General features: G+C 62.0%; 1 protein-coding gene across 3 annotated transcripts; it reads left to right on the forward strand.

Moving 5' to 3' along the window:
* Window positions 1–4,308: 4,308 nt before the first annotated feature.
* Window positions 4,309–18,338, forward strand: SLC6A3 (solute carrier family 6 member 3). 3 transcript variants are annotated; one of them, XM_004597922.2, is made up of 14 exons: window positions 4,311–4,758; window positions 5,287–5,418; window positions 6,880–7,135; window positions 9,214–9,352; window positions 9,631–9,765; window positions 10,224–10,327; window positions 11,431–11,555; window positions 12,199–12,311; window positions 13,027–13,155; window positions 13,572–13,671; window positions 14,290–14,390; window positions 15,762–15,929; window positions 17,451–17,522; window positions 18,150–18,338. In XM_004597922.2, exons 1-14 carry the CDS (start codon window positions 4,368–4,370, stop codon window positions 18,171–18,173), a joined length of 1,989 nt encoding a protein of 662 aa, XP_004597979.2. In that variant the 5' UTR covers window positions 4,311–4,367; the 3' UTR covers window positions 18,174–18,338. The 3 variants fall into 3 exon arrangements, 2 of the variants coding, with proteins under 2 accessions (XP_058536188.1, XP_004597979.2); XM_058680205.1 differs by lacking the exon at window positions 13,027–13,155 and having other exon boundaries at window positions 4,310–4,758; XR_009247536.1 differs by lacking the exons at window positions 17,451–17,522; window positions 18,150–18,338 and having other exon boundaries at window positions 4,309–4,758; window positions 13,027–13,184; window positions 15,762–15,899.
* The last annotated feature ends 1,687 nt before the right edge of the window (window positions 18,339–20,025 follow it).

Consider the following 20,025-nt stretch of genomic DNA (forward strand, 5'->3'; position numbering starts at 1 on the left):
CCCCTCCTCCAGCCAGGACCACCAAGGCTGTTGGGCTGCAGCTGGTTCTCACTGGCCAGGCACACAGTGCCAGGCCACATAGGAAGACTAATGCCAGGTGCTTGCGGCTGCAGGTCTGGCGTGGACGCGACAGGGAGGGTGTGCAGGGCCCTGAGCCAGCCTGCCCTGGAGGTGGCTGCCAGGTAGAGGCTTCCTGAGGCACACGGAGGGAGGACGCTCGGCCCTTCCGGGCCCCTTGTGGAGAGGCTGCCCCACATCCTGCGTTCATGCAGCAGGCCCCTGCTGTCCCCGGTCTTGGTGCTGCTTGGCAGACGTGGTCCTGTGCCTGTTCCTCGGCTCTGGCTCCCACCCCCTTGGCCCGGGCTTTGGTCACCAAGCACCCTGCTGGAGCCTGCCTTCTGACTCTGCTAACAATGAGCAGCGGCCCTGCTTGATCCCCGGTGAGCCAGACCAGCCGGGAAAGGCTGGGAATTAGTGCGGTTCTGGGTCAGCGTCTGGCACCCCAGACCCTGGACTTTCCCTTTCCAGGGCTTGATCACCCCCTCAGGACCCCTGCCAAGGGCGGGACTGCCGTGGGAGCCGTCAGCCAGTCTCAGCCAGCGCCAGACAACAGGACAGACAGCTGCCAATCACTGCAAGCAAGGCGGCAGCAGAGCAGGTGAAGCGTCACAGCTTGAACACTCAGTTGGGCTGTTTCCAGGGAACCTGAGGACAGTCACCTGGAAGAGTAGCCGGCGGCAGATAAGCAATCACTACAGGAAAGCTCCCCCATTGGAGTGCCCTGCCTGGTGGGCTGAGTGGCCCCGCAGTGCCCACACCCTGGCTGCTCCCTGCTGACGGCCCAGGTGCCTGAGCCCCTGCACCCATGTGGCAGACTGAGCTCCTGGCTCAGTCTGGCACAGTCCTGGCTCAGCCTGGCACAGTCCTGGCTGTGGGGCCATTTGGGGAGTGAACCGACTGATGAAAGATCTCTTTTTCTCTGCACTTCTGCCTTTCAAATCAATAAAAATAAGTAATGCGAATACCTCCACCTGGAGTAGAAGGTCCCATACAAATAGCAAGCCAGGGATGGAGTGCAGAGAACTGGGTTGAAGCCTAATGAAGACTTGGGGTGGTGTTGACCACAGGGGCTCCTGGCGCTGGCCCACAAGCTCTCAGGGCATTTGGGCTCTGCAGGGCAGAGAGCAGAGCAGATCCCCTGGGACAGGTGCCCCGCAGCCCTGGGGCCCACCGTTCTAGGCCCTCCTCATCTGCTCCACCGCAGAGCTAGCTGGAGGCAGGTGAGGAGGAATGAAGCGTGCGGAGAGGGCCCCCGAGGCCCAGTCTGGCTACGCCATGTGCCCTGGCCACTGCCCTGCTGGCCACCCGCATGCCCATCAGGCCGATCAGGCACAGCAGAGCACCGCTTGCCGCTGAGGGAAGTCCTGGAGGCCTGACAGTACGTGGACCTGCAAACGAGTGGACCAAGGCCACCAGTGCAGAGATGACCTGGAGGACACCCTAAGAGGTCAAGGTCAGGAGCTGTTGGGGTACGTATCTGCAGCCCCCAGAAGTGGAGACAGGCAGTCCAGGGCCCCAGGGTTAGGGGACATGTGGAAGGCCAAGTTGTCGGTCACAGGGTCAAGGGAAAGAGCCCTGCCCTCTCCTTGACCTTACAGCCCTGGCCTCCAGTGAGCTGCCAGGCTGTGATACCAGACCCCTGGTTTCCTTGGGCTGTCCTGTCTGTGTGCCTACCCTGTGTGGCTGGGCCAGGAGTCCAGTAGGACCATGAGGGACCCACCTCCTGTTTCCTGTTCACATAGGCTTGGGGGGATAGGGTGGGCTCTCGTCCCTAACCCTGCCTGGCTCTGCAGGCTGGTCCCAATATTTGGCAGGAGGAGGATCTGTGCGTCCCACCCCCATCGTCAAACTCCGATGAAGAGGGTATCCACAGCTGTAATGGGGACAGCACAGTCCTGGCCAAGTGTCCACAGCTGTAACGGGCTCAGCACACAGCCGTGGCTGGGCAGGGTCAGGGGGTGTCCACAGCTGTAACGGGTCCAGCACAGCCCTGGCCAGGTGGTGGTGGTGGGGTGTCCACAGCTGTAACGGGCCCAGCACACAGCCCTGGCCAGGAGGTGGCACTTCAGAGCAACACAGGCCACTCCTCTCCATCCACAGCTTGGGGCCAGCATGACCGGAGCAGCCGTACCCACAATGCAACTGGCTTGGCATTTAGGCGCAAGCTCCGGGCACGCTGAGGTCGGCCATTTAATCAACTTGAATCAACTCACAACCCGACTGGCGCTGCCTGCGCAAGCAGTGGGAGCACAAGGTCTGTGGGTCTGGGGGCTCTGTCCACTGCCCCTCACTCTCAGTCAGGGGCCGGCAGATGTCAGAAGGTGGTAGGGACGGGCATGGGAGTGGGATCATGCAGGCCCGTTCTCCCTGCCGGGCTGTGGTCACAGGTTCATCCCTCCCCCGGAGGCTGGCCTCCCTGGAGCTCAGTGGTCACCCTCCCCGCAGTCCCTGCGGGCTTCCTCCTCAAATGGACATTGGCTTGGATACTAGCTCCTGGCCCATGGTGGAAGGCCAGTGGCCACCTCCCTCCTCGGCACTGGGAGCCTCTGGGATGCTAGCAGTGGGTGGTTAAGGCCACACGGGAGACACTCTCCTCCAAACCGGGAAGCCAGCTGGGAGCTGCCCTCAAGGGCACAGATCTGCCTGCATTAGACCTTTGGCCTCCGGGCTGGGGACGGTGAGAAATGGGGTGAGGCTGAGACAGTAGCAGGGACCAGGGGACCAGGAAGTCCACGAGGGCTCAACCAGGCAGGAAGAGATGGAGAGCCGGAGGGGTAGCTGTGGTGCAGCGGGCTTCCTGCACCTGGCGCGGGAGCTTGCGGGCTCCATCCCCCCCCCCCCCCCCCCCCCCGCAATGGGCAGGTCGCTCTTGCCCTGGTCTCTACCAAGGAGGACTCAGGGTTCACCCGCATTAGAGTGGCATCGACCCGCCCTGGTTGCCCAGGCCCGCCCTGGAAAGCGCTTTCCAATGTGAGTGTGATCCCAGCCCCTGGGTTCCCACCGGGCTGCGTGCAACGCTGGTACCCGTGTCTCCACAGACGGCATGCGTGTGCCCTGAGATCCCAGGTGCGCGATCGGACAAAGGGAAGACGAGCAGGCAGTGGACGGGTTGGAGAGATACTCCCGGGGTACGGGAGGACAGCAGGGTAGGGGTCAGTGACTGGATGGGGCTGCGGGGAGAGTGTCCCCACCATGATTTCCAATTTCCTGGCTCGCCGGGGCGCTGAACCCTAAAGGATACAGTCTGCGTGGGGCAGTGCTGGCGGAGACCCCACCTGTTGGCAAGGGCCAGGCTGGGTGCGGGAGATCCGAGAGCTCCGTGGCCACCGCAGCCTCCCGGAGCTCCTGCGGTGCGGGGCGCGTCCTGGGCTCGTCTCCCGCCCACCCGGGGCGGAGCAGAGGCGGAGCTGGGGAGGAGGGGGCGCCTCCGACGGCGGGCGGGGCGGACCCGGGCGACCTGATAAGAGCTCCGATCCCGCGACCGCGCCCCACGGCAGAGCTGGAGCCCGGGGTGTTGTGGAGCTGATCGCCTCTGGCAGCGAGAGGACAGGTAAGGCCGGGATGGGGGGTCCAGCGCGCCGCCCCCTCGAAAACCCTGGAGGCTGGGCCAGTGTGGCACCAGACAGCGGCGGCTGCTGTCGGGTGCGGAGCGTGGCCACACGCTCCGTCTGCACCAGAGGTGGCGGCGGGGTGGTCTGTTGGGAAGGAGGGTGCTGGGTCTGATTGTAACACAGGAAGTGGGGGCTCTAGCGGTGAGGTCAGAGCACCCAGGCCCCCGAGGCGGGTGGAGCACATCAGGAACTTCTGTGTCCTGCTTTGGTGCCTTGAGGCCGAGGGCTTGGCCCTGGTACGCTGCTGGGGCCGTGGAGGGAGGCGGAGTGGGTGAGCTCGGCCCTCCCTCGGGCCCTGTGGACCTGCCCCAGCAGCTGCTCCCTGGAGGCGCAGGGGTTTATCGCTGAATGGTGAACGCAGGGAAGCGCGCAGTGTTCAAACTCCAGGAGGGCACACCTCAGAGCCGCTGCTCCCATTGGGCTGTGTGCATGGCTGTGTCTATGGGTATGCATGTATATGCACATACGCATGCACACCTGTGTGCACTTGTGTGAACAGAGCAGGAAAGTGGTGGTGCAGCTCAAAGCAGCCCCTCTGTAAATCTGCCCCCACACACACACACGCACTGTCCTGGCAGTGTGGGAGCCAGCCTGAGCCTTAGGTGTAGACCCTGCCAAGCCCTGCCCCCTGTGATGCCCGGGGCCCCTCAGCAGGTGAATACTACAGAGTCAGCTAGTCTTGTCAGTGAAGTGGGGATGGACACGGCTCCCCCAGCCCTGGCTGTGTCCGAGGTGTGCCTCAAGCCACAGCCCTGCCTGCTAAGCTTCTGCCTACGTGTGTCTCTTTCTGCTCAGTGCCTGTCAAGGAGTCCCAGGATCCCAGTCGGCATGAGCAAGTGCTCTGTGGCTCCAGCGTCGCCCACCACGGCCTTGATGCGGGAGCCCAATGCCGCGGGCCCCAGGGCCGTGGAGCTGACGCTGGTCAAGGAGCAGAATGGAGTGCAGCTCACCCACTCTGCCCTCATCGGGGCTCCAGAGCGTGAGACCTGGGGCAAGAAGATTGACTTCCTCCTCTCTGTCATTGGCTTCGCCGTGGACCTGGCCAATGTCTGGCGGTTTCCCTACCTGTGCTACAAGAACGGCGGAGGTGCATGTGTGGGCTGGGCTGGGGGTGAGGGACGGTGGTGTGGACGCAGCTGTCCTGGTGGGGGCCAAGTGAGACCAGGCAACCAGCGAATGTGGGGGAGGGGAAGGAAGCAGCTCAGAGGCTCAGGGCAGTGCCTCTGGTAGACTTGAGATGTGGGGACCCCCGAACCCAGTGCCGGACCCATGGCCATGTCTGTCAGTGCGTTGGGAGTCACGTTTCCCACAGCTCCTCTCATCTCCTCAGGGCCACCTGCCCCACCCCACCTGATCTCTGCCCACGTCAGGGAAGACAAGATGAGGCCTCTGCGGGGCAGTGAATGACCCAGAGGCGGCGCTGAGGGGCTCCATGCCTCCCACTCCCGTGTCCACCTAGGGGGAGCAGGGACTCAGAGATCGCCTTGCCGGGGAGGGGCAGGAGCCCCCTGCAGCCCCCGCCAGCAGCCAGGGTCTGAGGGCTCTGGGGAAACTGAGTCAGGGTGGGGCAAGGCCGGTGGGGAGGGACAGCAGCCCAGCACTGTGCTGCCCACAGGAGCCTTCCTGGTGCCCTACCTGCTCTTCATGGTCATCGCGGGGATGCCACTGTTCTATATGGAGCTGGCCCTGGGACAGTTCAACAGGGAAGGGGCGGCTGGCGTCTGGAAGATCTGCCCCCTGCTGAAAGGTGATGAGTGGGGATATGCGGTGGGATGTGGGGACGCGGGGACATATGGGAGTGGAGAGGTTGTGCTGGGGTCGACATACATGCTGGCCGCCCAGCCCTGCTCTGCGAACTGTGTGCAGCCTGCCCTTGCACAGGGTATTGTTGGGCAGAAGACTCCTTGAGTGGTCTGTGGGCCGAGAGCTGGGGCACAGGGTCCCCCTTCCTGGAGAGGCTGGCTGGCCTGCAGTTCCCTTGCTGTGCTGTCAAGGTGTGGGTGAGCTGGAACATCCGTCTGTCCATGAGTGGGTGATCCACACCCTTGCCTCATCCACCTATCTCTATATCTCATGTCTGTCCATCACCCGGTCTTACATTCCCCACCACCCACCCATCCTCTGTCGCTCATGCGTGTTTCTAGAACCTACCATTCGTCTGTCCAGGTGTAAATAACACACATCCATCCATCCATCCTGTTGCCCGCCCGTGTTTTTAAAAACCACGTGCCTCCCCGAGTCCTCTCAGTCACCTCTCCCCCCACTTCAATGCCCGGAACCCAATCAGATACCCAGCCAAGTGCAGGTGTGTGCCCAGCAGCTCACCTGTCCAGGTGTCCCCACCTCCGTCCCCATATGAGCTGTCTCTTTATTAGAGACCCAGGCCCCAGACTAGCCTGAGTCGGTGGCCTGGCAGCAGCAGAGTGGAATCTGATCTCAGGCCTTCAGGCCCGGGCAGACACTGCTCCCACAGCGCCCACAGGCTCACCCTGACACCCAGACCCTGCCACGCCTGCCCCTCAGCCGACGCTGCTCCCACAGCACCCACAGGCTCACCCTGACACCCAGACACTGTCACGCCTGCCCTGAGCTGACGCTAGCCCCATGGCACCCTGACAAGTGGCCCCAGGAGCCTGTGGTTTCCAGCCCATCAGGCTGACCCTGGATCCAGTGCTCTGAGCAGTGCAGGGAAGAGAGGCTGAGGAATCTCCCATAGGTGGCTCCTGGACACCAAATCAGACCAAGTCCACTTGGGGGACAGACCAGGACAGGGTGATCTGGTCCTGGCTGGACAGACACTGTTCAGGGCTTGACCAAATACTCAACCCCCACTGGGTGGTCTGGGGAGACCCTGGTTGCACGTGTGCATGTCAGGTGTTCCTGAGTGGATCAAGACTGTGCTGTTTGCCTGGGCAGTCTTGGCTTTGGGAGCTGCAGGAGGCCATGGATAGCCCATCTCATATTTGGATGGCGCTGTTGGACATGGCTGGACAGTGCAGGTGGCCTGGGCCGGCCTGAATGGGCTGTGGAGGCCTCAGTGGAGACCCCAGGGGACCCTGGGTGACCTTCGATGACCCTGAGAGGCCGTGGGTGGCTTGTCTGAGCCTGGCCATCAGGCCTGGGCCCTGTGGCCTCTGACCCCCTGGGTGACCGAGACGTGGGGAAGCAGAGCCGCCAGCCGCTGTCCCAGCTTTCGCTCCGGCCACAGGCGTGGGCTTCAGCGTCATCTTGATCTCGCTCTACGTCGGCTTCTTCTACAACGTCATCATCGCCTGGGCGCTGCACTACCTCTTCTCCTCCTTCACGGCCGAACTGCCCTGGACCCACTGTAACAACAGCTGGAACAGCCCGAGCTGCGCCGACGCCCTCTCCGGCAACGCCAGCCACGCCCCCGGCAACGCCAGCCACACCCCGGGCAACGCCAGCCACGCCTTTGCCACCACGCCCGCGGCCGAGTACTTCGAGTAAGGGGGCAAAGGGGCGGGATCCTGCACCCAAACCCCCTCTCCCTCCCCCTAGCCCTAATCCTGGTTCCTTCACCCCCGCAGGAGGTTCACAGTGCAGCTCTGCCCTGGGACCGGGGCGGGGCCGCCCAGCGGTGGGCGGGGCCTTATTGGGAAGGGTGTGGCTGAACCACAGTGGGCGGGGCCGCCTAGCGATGAGACTGGCCTTGGTGTGGCCTTCTCGTGGTGGGTGTGGTTTGAGTCGCAGTGGGTGGAACCTCTGGCGTGGCCTCCTAGTGATGGGCGTGACTGAGTCGCGGTGGGCGGGACCTCTCGTTGTGGGTGTGGTCTTCTTGTGGTGGGCGTGGCTGAGTCGCCATGGTGGGGCCTCCTCGCGCTGGGCGTGGCCTTGCGTTGGGTGCGCCATCCCCGTGGTGGGCGGGGCCGTGTCGTGGTGGGCGGAGCCTCCTCTTGCAGGCCTGGCCGCCTCCTCAGAGCCTGGGTCGCCTTCCTCTGGTTGCTCTCCCAGGCACTTCCCGCGTTGCGGGTGACTGTCGCGGGGGCTGGGATGGGAGGCCCTGACGCAGCGCACATGGCGGCACCTTGGAGACAGCCAGGCCGTTTATCCCAGCGCTGACCCTCTCCGTGCCACGGCCTCCGCACCCGTCTAACGGGGCCCAGGGTGACCGCCTCACGGGCCTGTCGTCATCCGGACTTGGGGGGATTGACCTTCGCTAGGCTACTGACCCTCCCAGGCCTCCAGAAACTTACGTGGGGGGCAGCCCCAGTGCACCTTGCGCAGACGTCCATGGTCAACCTCTGGCCTGGCGCTGCCCCTGGGCTGGCCGGTCCCCCTCTGTGGTTCCCACGTGCCCTCAGGCCTCGGAAGGGACTCCAGCCAGAACCGATAGGGTGACAGGCGCCAGGGCCTGTGGGAGCTGTGGTTCCAGTGGCGCTGACCTGCAGGTGTCTGCTCAGCCAGGTGTAAGCGAGAGGAAGGGGTGCTCTGGAGGACCCTGCCCCAGGTGGCTAGGGGGTCCTGACCACCACCCGCACCATGCACTGTGCCCGCTGGGCTGTGCAGCCTGTGGCCCTGCCCCCAGCCCTCTCGGGGCCGTGATGGTGGCTCTGAGATCACACCACGCAGCATGACGCTGCATGCCGAACATACCCAGGGGCCCACGCACCCCCTCACGGCTGCTGGAATGAGCCAGGCTTGTTGACAGGGAGCCCAGCTGACCCACTGTCAGAAGAAACAAACTCTTCCGGGTTGTTGTTTTCTGTTTTTCAAGATTTATCTGTTTTGAAAGTTGGAGTTAGAGGGAGCGGGGGGAGAGAGAGCTCAAGCTTCCATCTGCTGTTTAGGTGCCACCCGAAGCCTGCAGCCCACAGCTTCTTCCAGGTCTCCCATGTGGGTGCAGGGACCCAGGGGCTTGGGCCGTCCGCCACTGCTTTCCCACAGCACAAGCAGAGAGCCAGGGGAAGTGGGCCCACTGGCACACAAACTGCATCGGATGCAGGCATTGCAGGCTGTGGCTTTGCTGGTTGCCCCGCAGTGCCAGCTGCAGCCTCTGCGTCCACCGTGTGGCTCCCCACTCTCCAGGATAGGGGTGCCACCTCTGTGGCCAGCCTGTGCAGGTGTCATCTGTCTGCTGGCCACTGCCCCCCTCTGTATGGCCCAGGCAGTCACCAGGCTCTTAGGCGATGGATCAGCTGCAAGTACTCTTTGCTGGGCCTCCTACACTGCCCGGGAGGGTGGATGCCTCAAATGAGGGCGAGGACCACACGTGGCTACTGACGGAAGCTGGGAAGGCCCCTGCCCTCATCTGAACCCCCGCGTCCCCCACGGAGCGGTCGGAAGCACAGACACCCGAGTGTCCTGTGGCACTGCTCAGGGGGTACCCCACACACACTGCTGAGCACACCGGAGCACTTTGACCTGGCTGTGATTTTCCTCCATGGTGCCCGGTCCCCCTGCAACTTAGGAGCCAGGGCTGGGTCTTTTGTGGGGCCCCAGCAGGCCACAGCGTTCTCTCCATGGAGGTCTTCCTGGCTTGACCAGTGTGACTGCTTAGCACCCCCTTGCTACCCCTCTGCAGGCGTGGGGTGCTGCATGTGCACCAAAGCCATGGCCTTGATGATCTGGGCCCCCCGCGCTGGGAGCTGGCCGCGTGCCTGGTGCTGGTCATCTCGCTGCTCTACTTCAGCCTGTGGAAAGGTGTGAAGACCTCGGGGAAGGTGAGGAGCCTCGGCCAGCCCCAAGGGGACGCCTGCCCTGGGGGGAGGGCAGCAAGGGTGGGTCATGCTAGGCCGTGCAGGGCCCGCATGCAGCAGTTGGCCTGGAGGGACACCCAGCGGGCAGCGCCTGCTACAGCATGTGCCAAGCTAGAAGGAGCAGGACTTGTGTCTTTGGGGCCCCTGGGCATTTCTGACCACACGGGCCCTCCCTGTCCTGTGCTTGTGGTGTGGCCTCGCTGGTTTGTCCAGGCCACCCACCGACGCTGCCTCTTCCCCAGGTGGTGTGGGTTACGGCCACCATGCCCTACGTGGTCCTCATGGCCCTGCTGCTGCGGGGCCTCACCCTACCTGGTGCCATGGATGGCATCAGTGCGTACCTGAGCGTTGACTTTCACCGGCTCTGCGAGGCGTCCGTGAGTCCCCACCTGCCATGAGTGCTCACTGGCCTGCTCTCCTTGGGGACTTGCCTGGGCCAGGAGTTTGTGGGGATCATGACCTGGGAGCACACACCCCCATGGAGCCACTGCCTGCTGTGGGCTCAGGCAGGGGGAACCCCTTCTCATGAGCTCCCTCAGAAGCGCTGAGGTGGGCCTGTGCATGGCACAGCCCTGCTCTGTGGCTGCGTGTCCAGCACCCAGCGTAGCCATCAGGGCTGCTGACAGGGACACAGAGCCCCAGTGGTGTGCCATGAGCTGTGGATCCTCCCACCATCAGGTCGCTGGGGTCAGGGAAGGCCTGGCGCTTGGAGCTGGTCCCCAGGGCGGGGCAGGGCAGGGGCCCAGGGCAGAGGTGGCCCCAGTGGGAAGCAGGTGAGGGGCAGCTCTCTGGGGCCTGTGGGGTGTGTGTATAACTGTCCCCTCTGCTCTGGCAGGTCTGGATAGACGCAGCCACCCAGGTGTGCTTCTCCCTCGGCGTGGGCTTCGGGGTGCTGATTGCCTTCTCCAGCTACAATAAATTCACCAACAACTGCTACAGGTGAACCCCACAGAAGGCTGCTGCTGGGCATGGGATTTTGGAAGGGAAAGTGAGGGCCCCTTGTGAAGCTGTGAGGCCGTCTGAGTCCTGGGAAGGCCAGAATGGACAGGCAGATCCCTGCTCCCTGCCTCTTACCCCACGTGCCCACAACAGCTGGGGCAGGAACCGCGTGGGCCGTGTGTGAGCTGCAAGACGTCTGCCCGAGCATGCCAGCTTGGAGTTGGGAGTGGGGCTAGAGCCAGGGCTTGAGCGCCTGTGTCTGAGGTGAGGTGAGGTGCAGTTGCCAAATGCCTGCTTCCTGTGGCAGCTGCCAGCAAAGTCGTGAACCTCTGGCCACAGAGGCCTGTGTGGCACCTCACGGAGGAAGCACCCGGACTGGATGTTCAGCCACCCAACTCCATCCCAGGACAGCCCTCCCACTCCCTCCAACCCAGCCAGGCCCCCCGTGGGCCTTCCCTATCATCTCTGCACTCTCAGGACCTCTCACCTTGGGAGCACAACCCCTCCCCTATGCATGACCTGGCCAGGCCACCCAAGACACCGGTGAACCACCTAATGGACACCAGAGCCTTCTAGAAACAGAAGCAGAATGTTGTGTGAGGCATCTGGCATTTATGGCTGTGTTTACTTACACATCATGAGGATGCCAACACAGGGCACATGGCGTGTGCAGTGCCTGGTAGAGACCACTGCAGGCAGGGACTGACTGGACTGGGCATGAGGGCTGGTCCCAGAAGCCCCTGCCCAGGTCCCACCCTGTGTGCTGCTGGACTGGCCCTCCACAAGGGAGGCCCAGAGTCCTTGGGGTCCCCTGACGCAGCTCAAGCACCCAGAGGGGTCATGGGAAATACAGCTTTGGGACTTGCTGCATTCACCCCAGCATTTGCCTGGTTGCAGGGTCTGGGGGCCATGTATGCACCTGGTTCTAGATGCCCTGCCTGGCACCCTCCCTCCTCCCTGCAGTGAGGAGGGTGGGGCTGTCCTCCTGCTCCCACTCAGCAGCAGAGCCACAGCACGCTGCAGAGCCTCCAACAGGAAATTGCAAATAATGACTGGAAATTGCAGCTGTGGCTGGGCCCAGCACAGCCTGTCTGTTCTCACAGGGATGCGCTTGTCACCACCGCCATCAACTCCCTGACCAGCTTCTCCTCCGGCTTCGTGGTGTTCTCCTTCCTGGGGTACATGGCACAGAAACACAACGTGCCCATCCGGGAAGTGGCCAAGGATGGTGAGTGCCTCCTGCCCTGTCCCACCGCAATATACCACACCCTGCCACACCACGCCCCATCCTGCCTTGCCCTGCACCACCCTACTGCACCATGCCTTGCCAGTCTCTCCCTGCCACACCATGGCCTGGCCTGCCCTGCCCCACTGGTCCTTCTACACTTCGTCCTGCCATGCCATGCCCGGCCCTGCCCCACTGGTCCTTCCACACTTCGCCCTGCCATGCCATGCCCAGCCTTGCCCCACCACACCATGCTCCACCACACTACACCCTGCCATACCTTACTCTGCCATGCCATATCATGCCTTTCCTCACCGCACCACACCCTACCACACTTGCCCTGCCATGCCTTTCCCCTGCCATGCTATGCCTTGACTCACCATACCATGCTTTGCTACACCCTGCCACACACCTGCCACACTTCACCACACCACACCTCGCTACATGTTTCCCAAAGCAGGAGGGAGGGGTACAAGGCTGTGGATGTACATGACGCTCAGGCACAGGTGAGGTGCTGAGGGCTTTGGGGCCAGTTGTGGGCTGTGGCCGTGGGTCAGCCTTAAGACTGCCTAGCAGCCTGGCTTCCCATGGAACCTGGCACAGGTCCCCAAGGGCCGAGGTGGGCAGCTGTGTTGTGTGCTTGCAGGCCCGGGCCTCATCTTCATCATCTACCCAGAGGCCATCGCCACGCTGCCACTCTCATCGGCATGGGCTGTGTTGTTCTTCACCATGCTGCTGACCCTGGGCATCGACAGTGCCGTGAGTGACCCATGGCGCCCTGCCAGCTCTGTGAGCATGTCCATGGTCCCCCAGCCTCGTATCCCTGCCCCAGCAAATGTGTATCCTGTGGGTAGAGGTGGTCTCCACCAGACCATGGGACACCCTTACTGAGGAGGGTTTGGCCCTGTGGAGCCAGTGTCCATCTGTCCCAGATGGCAGCAGACAGTGTTTGTGTCATGTCACAGCCCTGTGACCTCCAGCACCTGTGGCACCCTAAGAAGGAAGCCCTGTCCCCAGGCTGTCCTCACTTGGGAACTCCTGCATCCCAGCTGCCGGCTGGATCCCTGCTCCACACGTGACCCTGAGTGACAGCAAGTCCTGAGTGGGCACTAGGCATTCTGGGCTGCGATGAACAGGTCCTGGTTGGGTCCTGGGCAGGTGCTAGGGCTGTGACAGGCAGTCCTGGTTGGGTCCTGGGCAGGCACTGAGTGTTAGGGCTGTGACAGGCAGTCCTGGTTGGGTCCTGGGCAGGTGATGGACTGTGACAGGCAGTCCTGGTTGGGTCCTGGGCAGGCACTGAGTGTTAGGGCTGTGACAGGCAGTCCTGGTTGGGTCCTGGGCAGGTGCTGAGTGTTAGGGCTGTGACAGGCAGTCCTGGTTGGGTCCTGGGCAGGTGCTGAGTGTTAGGGCTGTGACAGGCAGTCCTGTGCGGATCCCAGTGGGTGCCAGGTGTCCCGTGCTATGTGCCCTGCAGATGGGCGGGATGGAGTCGGTGATCACCGGGCTTGTGGATGAGTTCCGGCTGCTGCACAGACACCGCAAGCTCTTCACTCTCTTCATTGTGCTGGCCACTTTCCTGCTGTCCCTCTTCTGTGTCACCAATGTACGTCCAGGGCTCCGGCCCACGTGGATGTAGGTGTGCAGCCCCAGGGGCGAGGGTGCCTGGTGCTGCTATCAGGCCGGAGACCTGAATTCCCAGGAGCGTCCCCACCACCCTACTCCACCCCCCTAACCCACCCCCATAACCCCTGTAACTGCCTGTGGAGCAGTTTCAGCACCTGGACAGCTCCCCGGCTGCCGCCTTCTGCAGCCAAGGGCCAGAGGGGAGGGTCCGTGCTCCTGCAGCCCAGGGTGGGGACAGGAACCTGCCCTGGTTTCTCCAGGGGCTGCGAGTGGCCTAGGCCCAGTGACCATGGTCAGACATGGCACTTGCCCTGCCCTGCCATGGCTTAGTGTGTCCGCGGGAGGAAACTGTTGGCCAGGCAGGCCTCACTGAGCAGGCCCCACCCCCTGCTCCAGGGTGGCATCTACGTCCTCACGCTGCTGGACCACTTCGTGGCTGGCACATCCATCCTGTTCGGGGTGCTCGTTGAAGCCATCGGGGTGGCCTGGTTCTACGGTGAGTCCCTGACAACCCGTCCTTTACCCTCTGCTTCCTTCCTTGGCAAAGCCATCCGGAAAAGAGGTGGATGAGAGCTTTGGCTGCCACGGAATGGCCAGGCTGGGCTGGCACATGGGCAGAGGGCCACAGGCATGTGCCAAGTGCGGGCCCTCGTTGGTCCCCAGTGAGGTGACAGCTGCTGGCCACGAGGCCCCACTGGCTGGCATTGAGACTGTGAGCTTCACCCAGGCAAGGAAGTGGCCGAGCCCTCTCCTGTGCTGGCTTAGACTGGAACATCAGATGCTCCAGGGGCTCCTCCATGAGTGAGAGCTGTGGGCCTGGAGGGGGAATGGGCGGAGCTGTGGAGCTGGAAGGGATGGGAGGAGCTGCGGGCCTGGGAGGGATGGGCGGAGCTGTGGGCCTGGGAGGGGATTAGGGTAGCGGTGCCCATTACACACCAGGCTGGACTAGGCAGAAGGTGCTGGACTGGGTGTAGTGAAGGTTGGGCCGGGCAGGGGCTGACTGGATTGGGTGGGGGCAGGCTGGAGCAGACGGGGCAGCGGGCTGGGCTGGGGGCAGGTGAAATGGCTGTTGAGTGGAGAGGGGAAGCGTGCATGAGGCCACTGTTTTCCCTAGGTGTCGGGCAGTTCAGCGATGACATCAAGCAGATGACCGGGCAGCGACCCAGCCTGTACTGGCGGCTGTGCTGGAAGCTGGTCAGTCCCTGCTTCCTGCTGGTAAGGGAACCCTGGGGCTGCCTCCCCACCCCATACCCACCCCATGCCTGCCCTGCCACATCACCACGCTGTCCCATCACTGCTCACCCCACCTCGTGCATGCCCCGCCTGTGCATGCCACATGCCCACTCTACCCGTTAACCACCCTGCTTGTGCCTACCCTGCCCCCATGTCCAACCTGCCCTGTACATACCCTGCCTTGTGCAAACTCATGCCCACCCTACCCCATACCTGCTCCATGCCTGACCTACCCCATAAACACCCTGGCCCATGCATGTCCTGCTCCGCCCTGTGCCCGCCTCTTGCCTGACTTGCCCCATGCCCACCTTGTGCTTGTTGCTCTCTGCCTTTCACCACGTGAAGCTATAGCTGGGACAGGGTGGCTGCACAGTGGTCAGCATCTCAGAACCTGGCCACTCCCGAGGAGCCTCCCCTCTTGCCCTCTACACCCAAAAGAAAAAATCAGAGCGACCCATGTGGGCTTGGGCCAGAGTAAGACCTGGTGAGCCCTGCCATGGGCTATGCATTTGTGTTGGAGAGGCTGAGAACTCCTATGCCAGCCGTGTCTGCCCTGGGGAAGGAGGGGGGCCCAGGGACACCATGCTGACTCCCACACAGTAGTGGCCTGCCCTTGGACCCCCCACTGCAGCAGGGCGAGCAGTGCTCTGGCTTAGAACCACACCAAAGCTATGTCCAGGTTTGGGTCCACATGGTGGCTGTGTCCAGGCCCCAGGAGCCACATGGGGATGTGCCCATTGCTGAGCATCCCTGGGCATGAAAATCCATAACACAGGAGCTTCCATCCCTCTGCTGTGAGACATCCCTATTAGCCAGGGATTCAGAACATTCACAGGGCCACAACACTGTGAGCAGGCAGCACGTGGGTGGACACGGCACTGTGAGCAGGTAGCACGCGTGTGAACACACAGCACAGGTATGTCTGGTAGGTACCAGTATGTGTCAGTTTGCGCAGCACACTCAGGCACACAGTACACATGCAGGTACACAGGACACATGTAAGGCTGCAGCCTGGCATGCCCATGGTGCATGTTGCCACTGCATGTTGAGTGACTGAACTGCATTGACAGAACTCTCCAGAAGGCAGGAAGCTGCCTCTCAAGGGTCTCCCTGCACCCATCACGTGGAGCTCCCCGTGGAGCTCTGGGCAGGCACATAGTGTCCCTGTGACAGTAGGCTCTGTCCCCTTAGTCCCAGCGCTGACAGGGTGTCTCCAGACCACGGGCCATGGACGCCACAAGCTGCCGGCTTTGCTCTGGCCCCCAGATGGAACTACGGGTAGCAACACCCACCCAGCCACCACTGCACAAGGCCGGCCGCTCAGCAGCCACAGGTCTTCCTGCTCTGTTTCAGTTTGTGGTTGTGGTCAGCATCGTGACCTTCAAACCTCCTCACTACGGAGCCTATGTCTTCCCCAACTGGGCCAACGCGCTGGGCTGGGCCATTGCCTTGTCCTCCATGGTCATGGTGCCTGTGTATGCAGCCTACAAGTTCTGCAGCCTGCCTGGGTCCTTTCGAGAGGTGGGTGTGCCTGGGCCTCGCCCCGCAGTCTCCCCGAGAGCATCACTCGGGAGGTGTCCTCAGCCCACTTCTGCCCATGGGCAGTATGTGCGTGTGTCTATGGGCCTGTGTGTGTGTGTGTGTCCGTGGACCTGTTTGTGTTCCTGGGCCTATATGTGTATGTGTTTGTGGACCTCTGTGTGTGTGTCTGTGTGCCCATGGGCCTGTGTGTGTGTCTTAGGGCCCGTGTGTCTATGTGTCTGTGGGCCTGTGTGTGTGTGTCTGTGGGCCTGTGTGTGTGTGTCTGTGGGCCTCTGTGTGTGGGGGGCCTGTGAACCTGTGTGTGTGTGTGTATTTGTGGACCTCTGTGTGTGCGTGCCCATGGGCCTGTGTATGTGCATGTCCATGGACCTGTGTATCTGTGTGTCCATTGCCTGTGTGTGTGCTGTGGGCATGTGTGGGTGTGTGTGTTGGTGGGTCTGTGTGTGTCTGTGGACCTGTGTGTGTGCATGTCCATGGGCGTGTGTGTGCCCAGGTGTGTCTGGGCATGTCCAGGCCTGTTTGCAGTGCTGCGTGGGTCTGTGTATCCAGGTGTGTCCGTGAGCCTGTATCTGTTTCCATGTGTCCTCTGGCACGGGACCCATGATCTGTGTGGTCACCAGCAGCACCCATTACTCACAGTTGTGGCCAACCATGAAGGCAGTTGTGGAGCCTGTGTCTGGTGAGCGCCTCTTGTGGCCCAGGTCACACAGAGCCGGGGCAGGGCCCCGGGTTCCCCTCAGGAGGGCTCTGTCCCAATGGCCTGGTCACCTGCTAACACGGTCACCTGGGGTGAGCACCAGGCAAGGTCCCTGACACAGAGACCACCTCTGCAGCCTGCTTGTATATTCACTGTGGGTGCTGTGTGTACCCCAATGTTAAGACAGTGTCAGGGTGGGGTGAGGGGTCCCAGGACCCTCCAGGGGATTCTAGCACCTCTGGCTGGGATGTCCTGGGGCTGGGCAGGCTCCAGGCCTTCTCCACACTCCTGGGTTCTGCCTTCTATGAAAAAGGCAGCTGAGCAGACCAGGCAGCCCTTCTCTGTTCACCTCCTGCACTGTAACTCCAGCAGGGTGAGGGCCAAGCCTGCTTGGAGATCATCCATGCCTAAGGCCGTGCTGGACCCTCTGGCATTCTGCCACGTGTGAGAGACCCAGCACAGCATGAGGCCAGGGCTGCCCCTGGGCCTGCCTGGCAGCTTAGGAGGGGTAGTCCTAGGCATCTGCACTGCAACAGGCCTGTGCTGCTGCAGCTGGAGGCAGGAGAGTCTTCAGGGTGCTATTGTGCCAGCTGAACACAGCCGAGTGAAGGCTCAATGGTCAGAGGCTCCCAGGCAGCCAGGTGGCTGCTCCTGGGAGCTGCACCCATCCTGTGGGCTTGCCTAGGGTGGCCTTTATCATGCTTCTGCCTGGATTTGGCCTCTCCCTGGAGTCGAAAGCCAAGTGGGCTCTTGCCCTGGAGCCACCATGTATATCAGTGGGCAGCAGTCTTGTTCCCTTCTAGAAACTGGCCCATGCCATTGCGCCTGAGAAGGACCGTGTGCTGGTGGACAGAGGGGAGGTGCGCCAGTTTACGGTGAGTCCTAGGGTTCTGGGCATGTGGATCAGCAAAGGGGCAAGGGCCACATCCTCTGGAGGGCACAGGTCCCAGGTGTGGCTGGGATCTCTGGGAAGCCAGGCTGTGGGGACAACACAAGCAGAGATGCAGAGGGAGGGGTGATATGGGGTGTGCCTGTGTGAGGCAGGGGGCTGAACCCCTTTGTGTGTGTGTGTGTGTGTGTGTGTGTGTGTGTGTGGACAAAGTGAACATGGGATCACCAAGAGCACCGCCACATCATGGGGACAATCAGGAGAAGCTGCTGCAGACCACAGGGGCAACGGCCCAGGGTGGTGGAGTGGACGGGCACGGAGGGGTCTGTTGCTGGAGCAGATCCATCAGGGAGGCTGGAGGGCCCAGGTTGGGTTCTAGGTGGGATAGTGATCATGTGTGATAGGGTAACCGCTTGTGGATAATGGCCACACGTGGGGGTGAGAACATGTGAGAGGTGACACGTGTGTGAGGATGGCCACACGTGGGAGGGTGACCCTTGTTTTCCAGCCCTGCCACTGGTTCATGGTGTAGGGGGAACGGGCTGGGCAGGGGTGTGGGGAACTGGCACGCTCACCTTCACCTCTGCTCTAAACATGGCCCCTTGTCTTCCAGCTCCGCCACTGGCTCATGGTGTAGGGAGCACAGGTGTGGAGACTGAAGACCCACGGAGGCATCCTTCACACCAGAGGGAGGAAGGTGGGAGTCCCAGGTTTCCAGAGAGGGTGCTCTGCTTGTCACCTCACCGAGATGCTGCCAGAGGCCCCCATGATCCATGTCTGGCCTGAGTGCCAAGGCCAGTCCTCCTCCGCCAGCGGAAACTCCTCTCCTGTCTTGTGTGTGTGATGCAGGGTCCTGAAGCGAGGGCCACAGACATTGTAGATGACGCATTGGTAGACCTCGCATTGGTCCCCGTCACTTCCTTTGCTCGTAGCTAAATACCCAGTATCCTGCCTTGTCTGTGGACCACGGAGGGAAGGATTCGTGTGCGGGAGAGGTTCCTCCTATGCCACTGGAGTCCCACAGTTCCAGGTCCCAGGTGCCAGGGCTGAGGGTGTCGGCCTGCTTCATAGCTGAGAGAAATAAAACTCCGTGTGGAGCATGGGCTGCTGCCATTCCTGCAAGCATGGACCCTGGTCTGCACCTGCCCACAGGCCGGGTGGCCCCAAGGCAGCACCTGCAGCTGTCCCCGCTCAGCCTCCAGCGAGGCCACCCCATCTCCCCCTGGGGAGGGGGAGCCCCACGACCCCCTGGGGCTTCATGTCTCTGGGGTGAGCTGCGCACACAATGCAGTCCCCGTGTGTGGGGTGGCCCCTTAGCAATACCAGCTAAAGCAGCACCTGCCCCTCAGGGTCTGCATGGCGCATGACCTGGGCAGCCCTTGCAGGTGCCCCTGGTATGCAGGGCGGGGACTGGCACTGGGCGAGTGTTGGCAACCTGTGCCCGTGGGTGCGTTCCCACAGGGGAGCTGCTGGGAGGAACCATGAGGTGGGGTGTGTGCTTGTCCTGTGTCTATCCATCGTGGGTCCCTAGAAACAATAAAGAAGCTTGGGGGAGAGCGGTGCAGCTGCCTTCTTCTGGGGCACAGACTCCGCCCACCTGGAGACCCCTTCCCCCACTGCGTCCCGGCTCTGACGTGCCTGCCGATTTCCATCACACCTTCTGTACCAGCTCCTGGCAGAGGGGCTAGCCAACTTTCCCTCTGGGCTAGCCAACTTTTTCTTTCTTTTCTTTTTTGTTAAGATTATTTATTTATTTATGTATTTATTTATGAAAAGGTAGATTTACAAAGAGAAGAAGAGACAGAGAGAAATATCTTTTGTTCCCTGGTTCACTCCCCAAGTGGCCACAACAGCTGAAGCTGAGCCAATCCAAAGCCAGGAGCCAGGAGCTTCTTCCGGGTCTCCCATGTGCATGCAGGGTCTCAAGGCTTTGGGCTATCCTCTGATGCTTTCCCAGGCCACAAACAGGGAGCTGGATAGGAAGTGGAGCAGTCAGGACATGAACCAGTTCCCATATGAGATCCTGGCGAGTGCAAGGGTGAGGATTAGCCACTAGGCCACTGTGCTGCCCCAGGGCTAGTCCACACTCAAGGGACTTGCTCCCTCATTAGTGTCCCTATGCATGCCCCAGCCAAACCCCTCCTCCAGGATCCCTCTGGGCTCTATGTAGCCCATGTCCAGAGGAGCCCTTCTCATACTTAGGGGACATACCAATGTCCTTGACCCGGTCCAAGATAGGACAGCTGTCATTCCAGCCACCCCACCCCAGGACGACACCAGCCCTAGGTCCCAAGAGAGCTTGCTGGCTTCTGGCTCAGCCCCCATAGTGAGCACCGAGTCTGCCCTGCCCTGACACCTACACTGCCAGTAAGGGCCAGCTCCACATAAGGCCCCAAGCAACCGAACGTACAGGGGCCTCAGGAAGGGGGGTTCCCAGCCTCTCAGACCTGTGTCCCAAGAGCATCCCAGGCTCTCCAAGACATCCCCAA

Source organism: Ochotona princeps, chromosome 23 (genome assembly GCF_030435755.1).
Source record: "Ochotona princeps isolate mOchPri1 chromosome 23, mOchPri1.hap1, whole genome shotgun sequence".
NCBI lineage: Eukaryota > Metazoa > Chordata > Mammalia > Lagomorpha > Ochotonidae > Ochotona > Ochotona princeps.

Coding starts and splice junctions, on each gene's coding strand:
- SLC6A3 (XM_004597922.2), top strand. CDS start 4,368: ATGGACACGGCTCCCCCAGCCCTGGCTGTGTCCGAGGTGTGCCTCAAG. Junction 13,156..13,571: donor CCCTCTTCTGTGTCACCAAT/GTACGTCCAGGG, acceptor CCCCTGCTCCAG/GGTGGCATCTACGTCCTCAC. Junction 17,523..18,149: donor GGGAGGTGCGCCAGTTTACG/GTGAGTCCTAGG, acceptor CTTGTCTTCCAG/CTCCGCCACTGGCTCATGGT.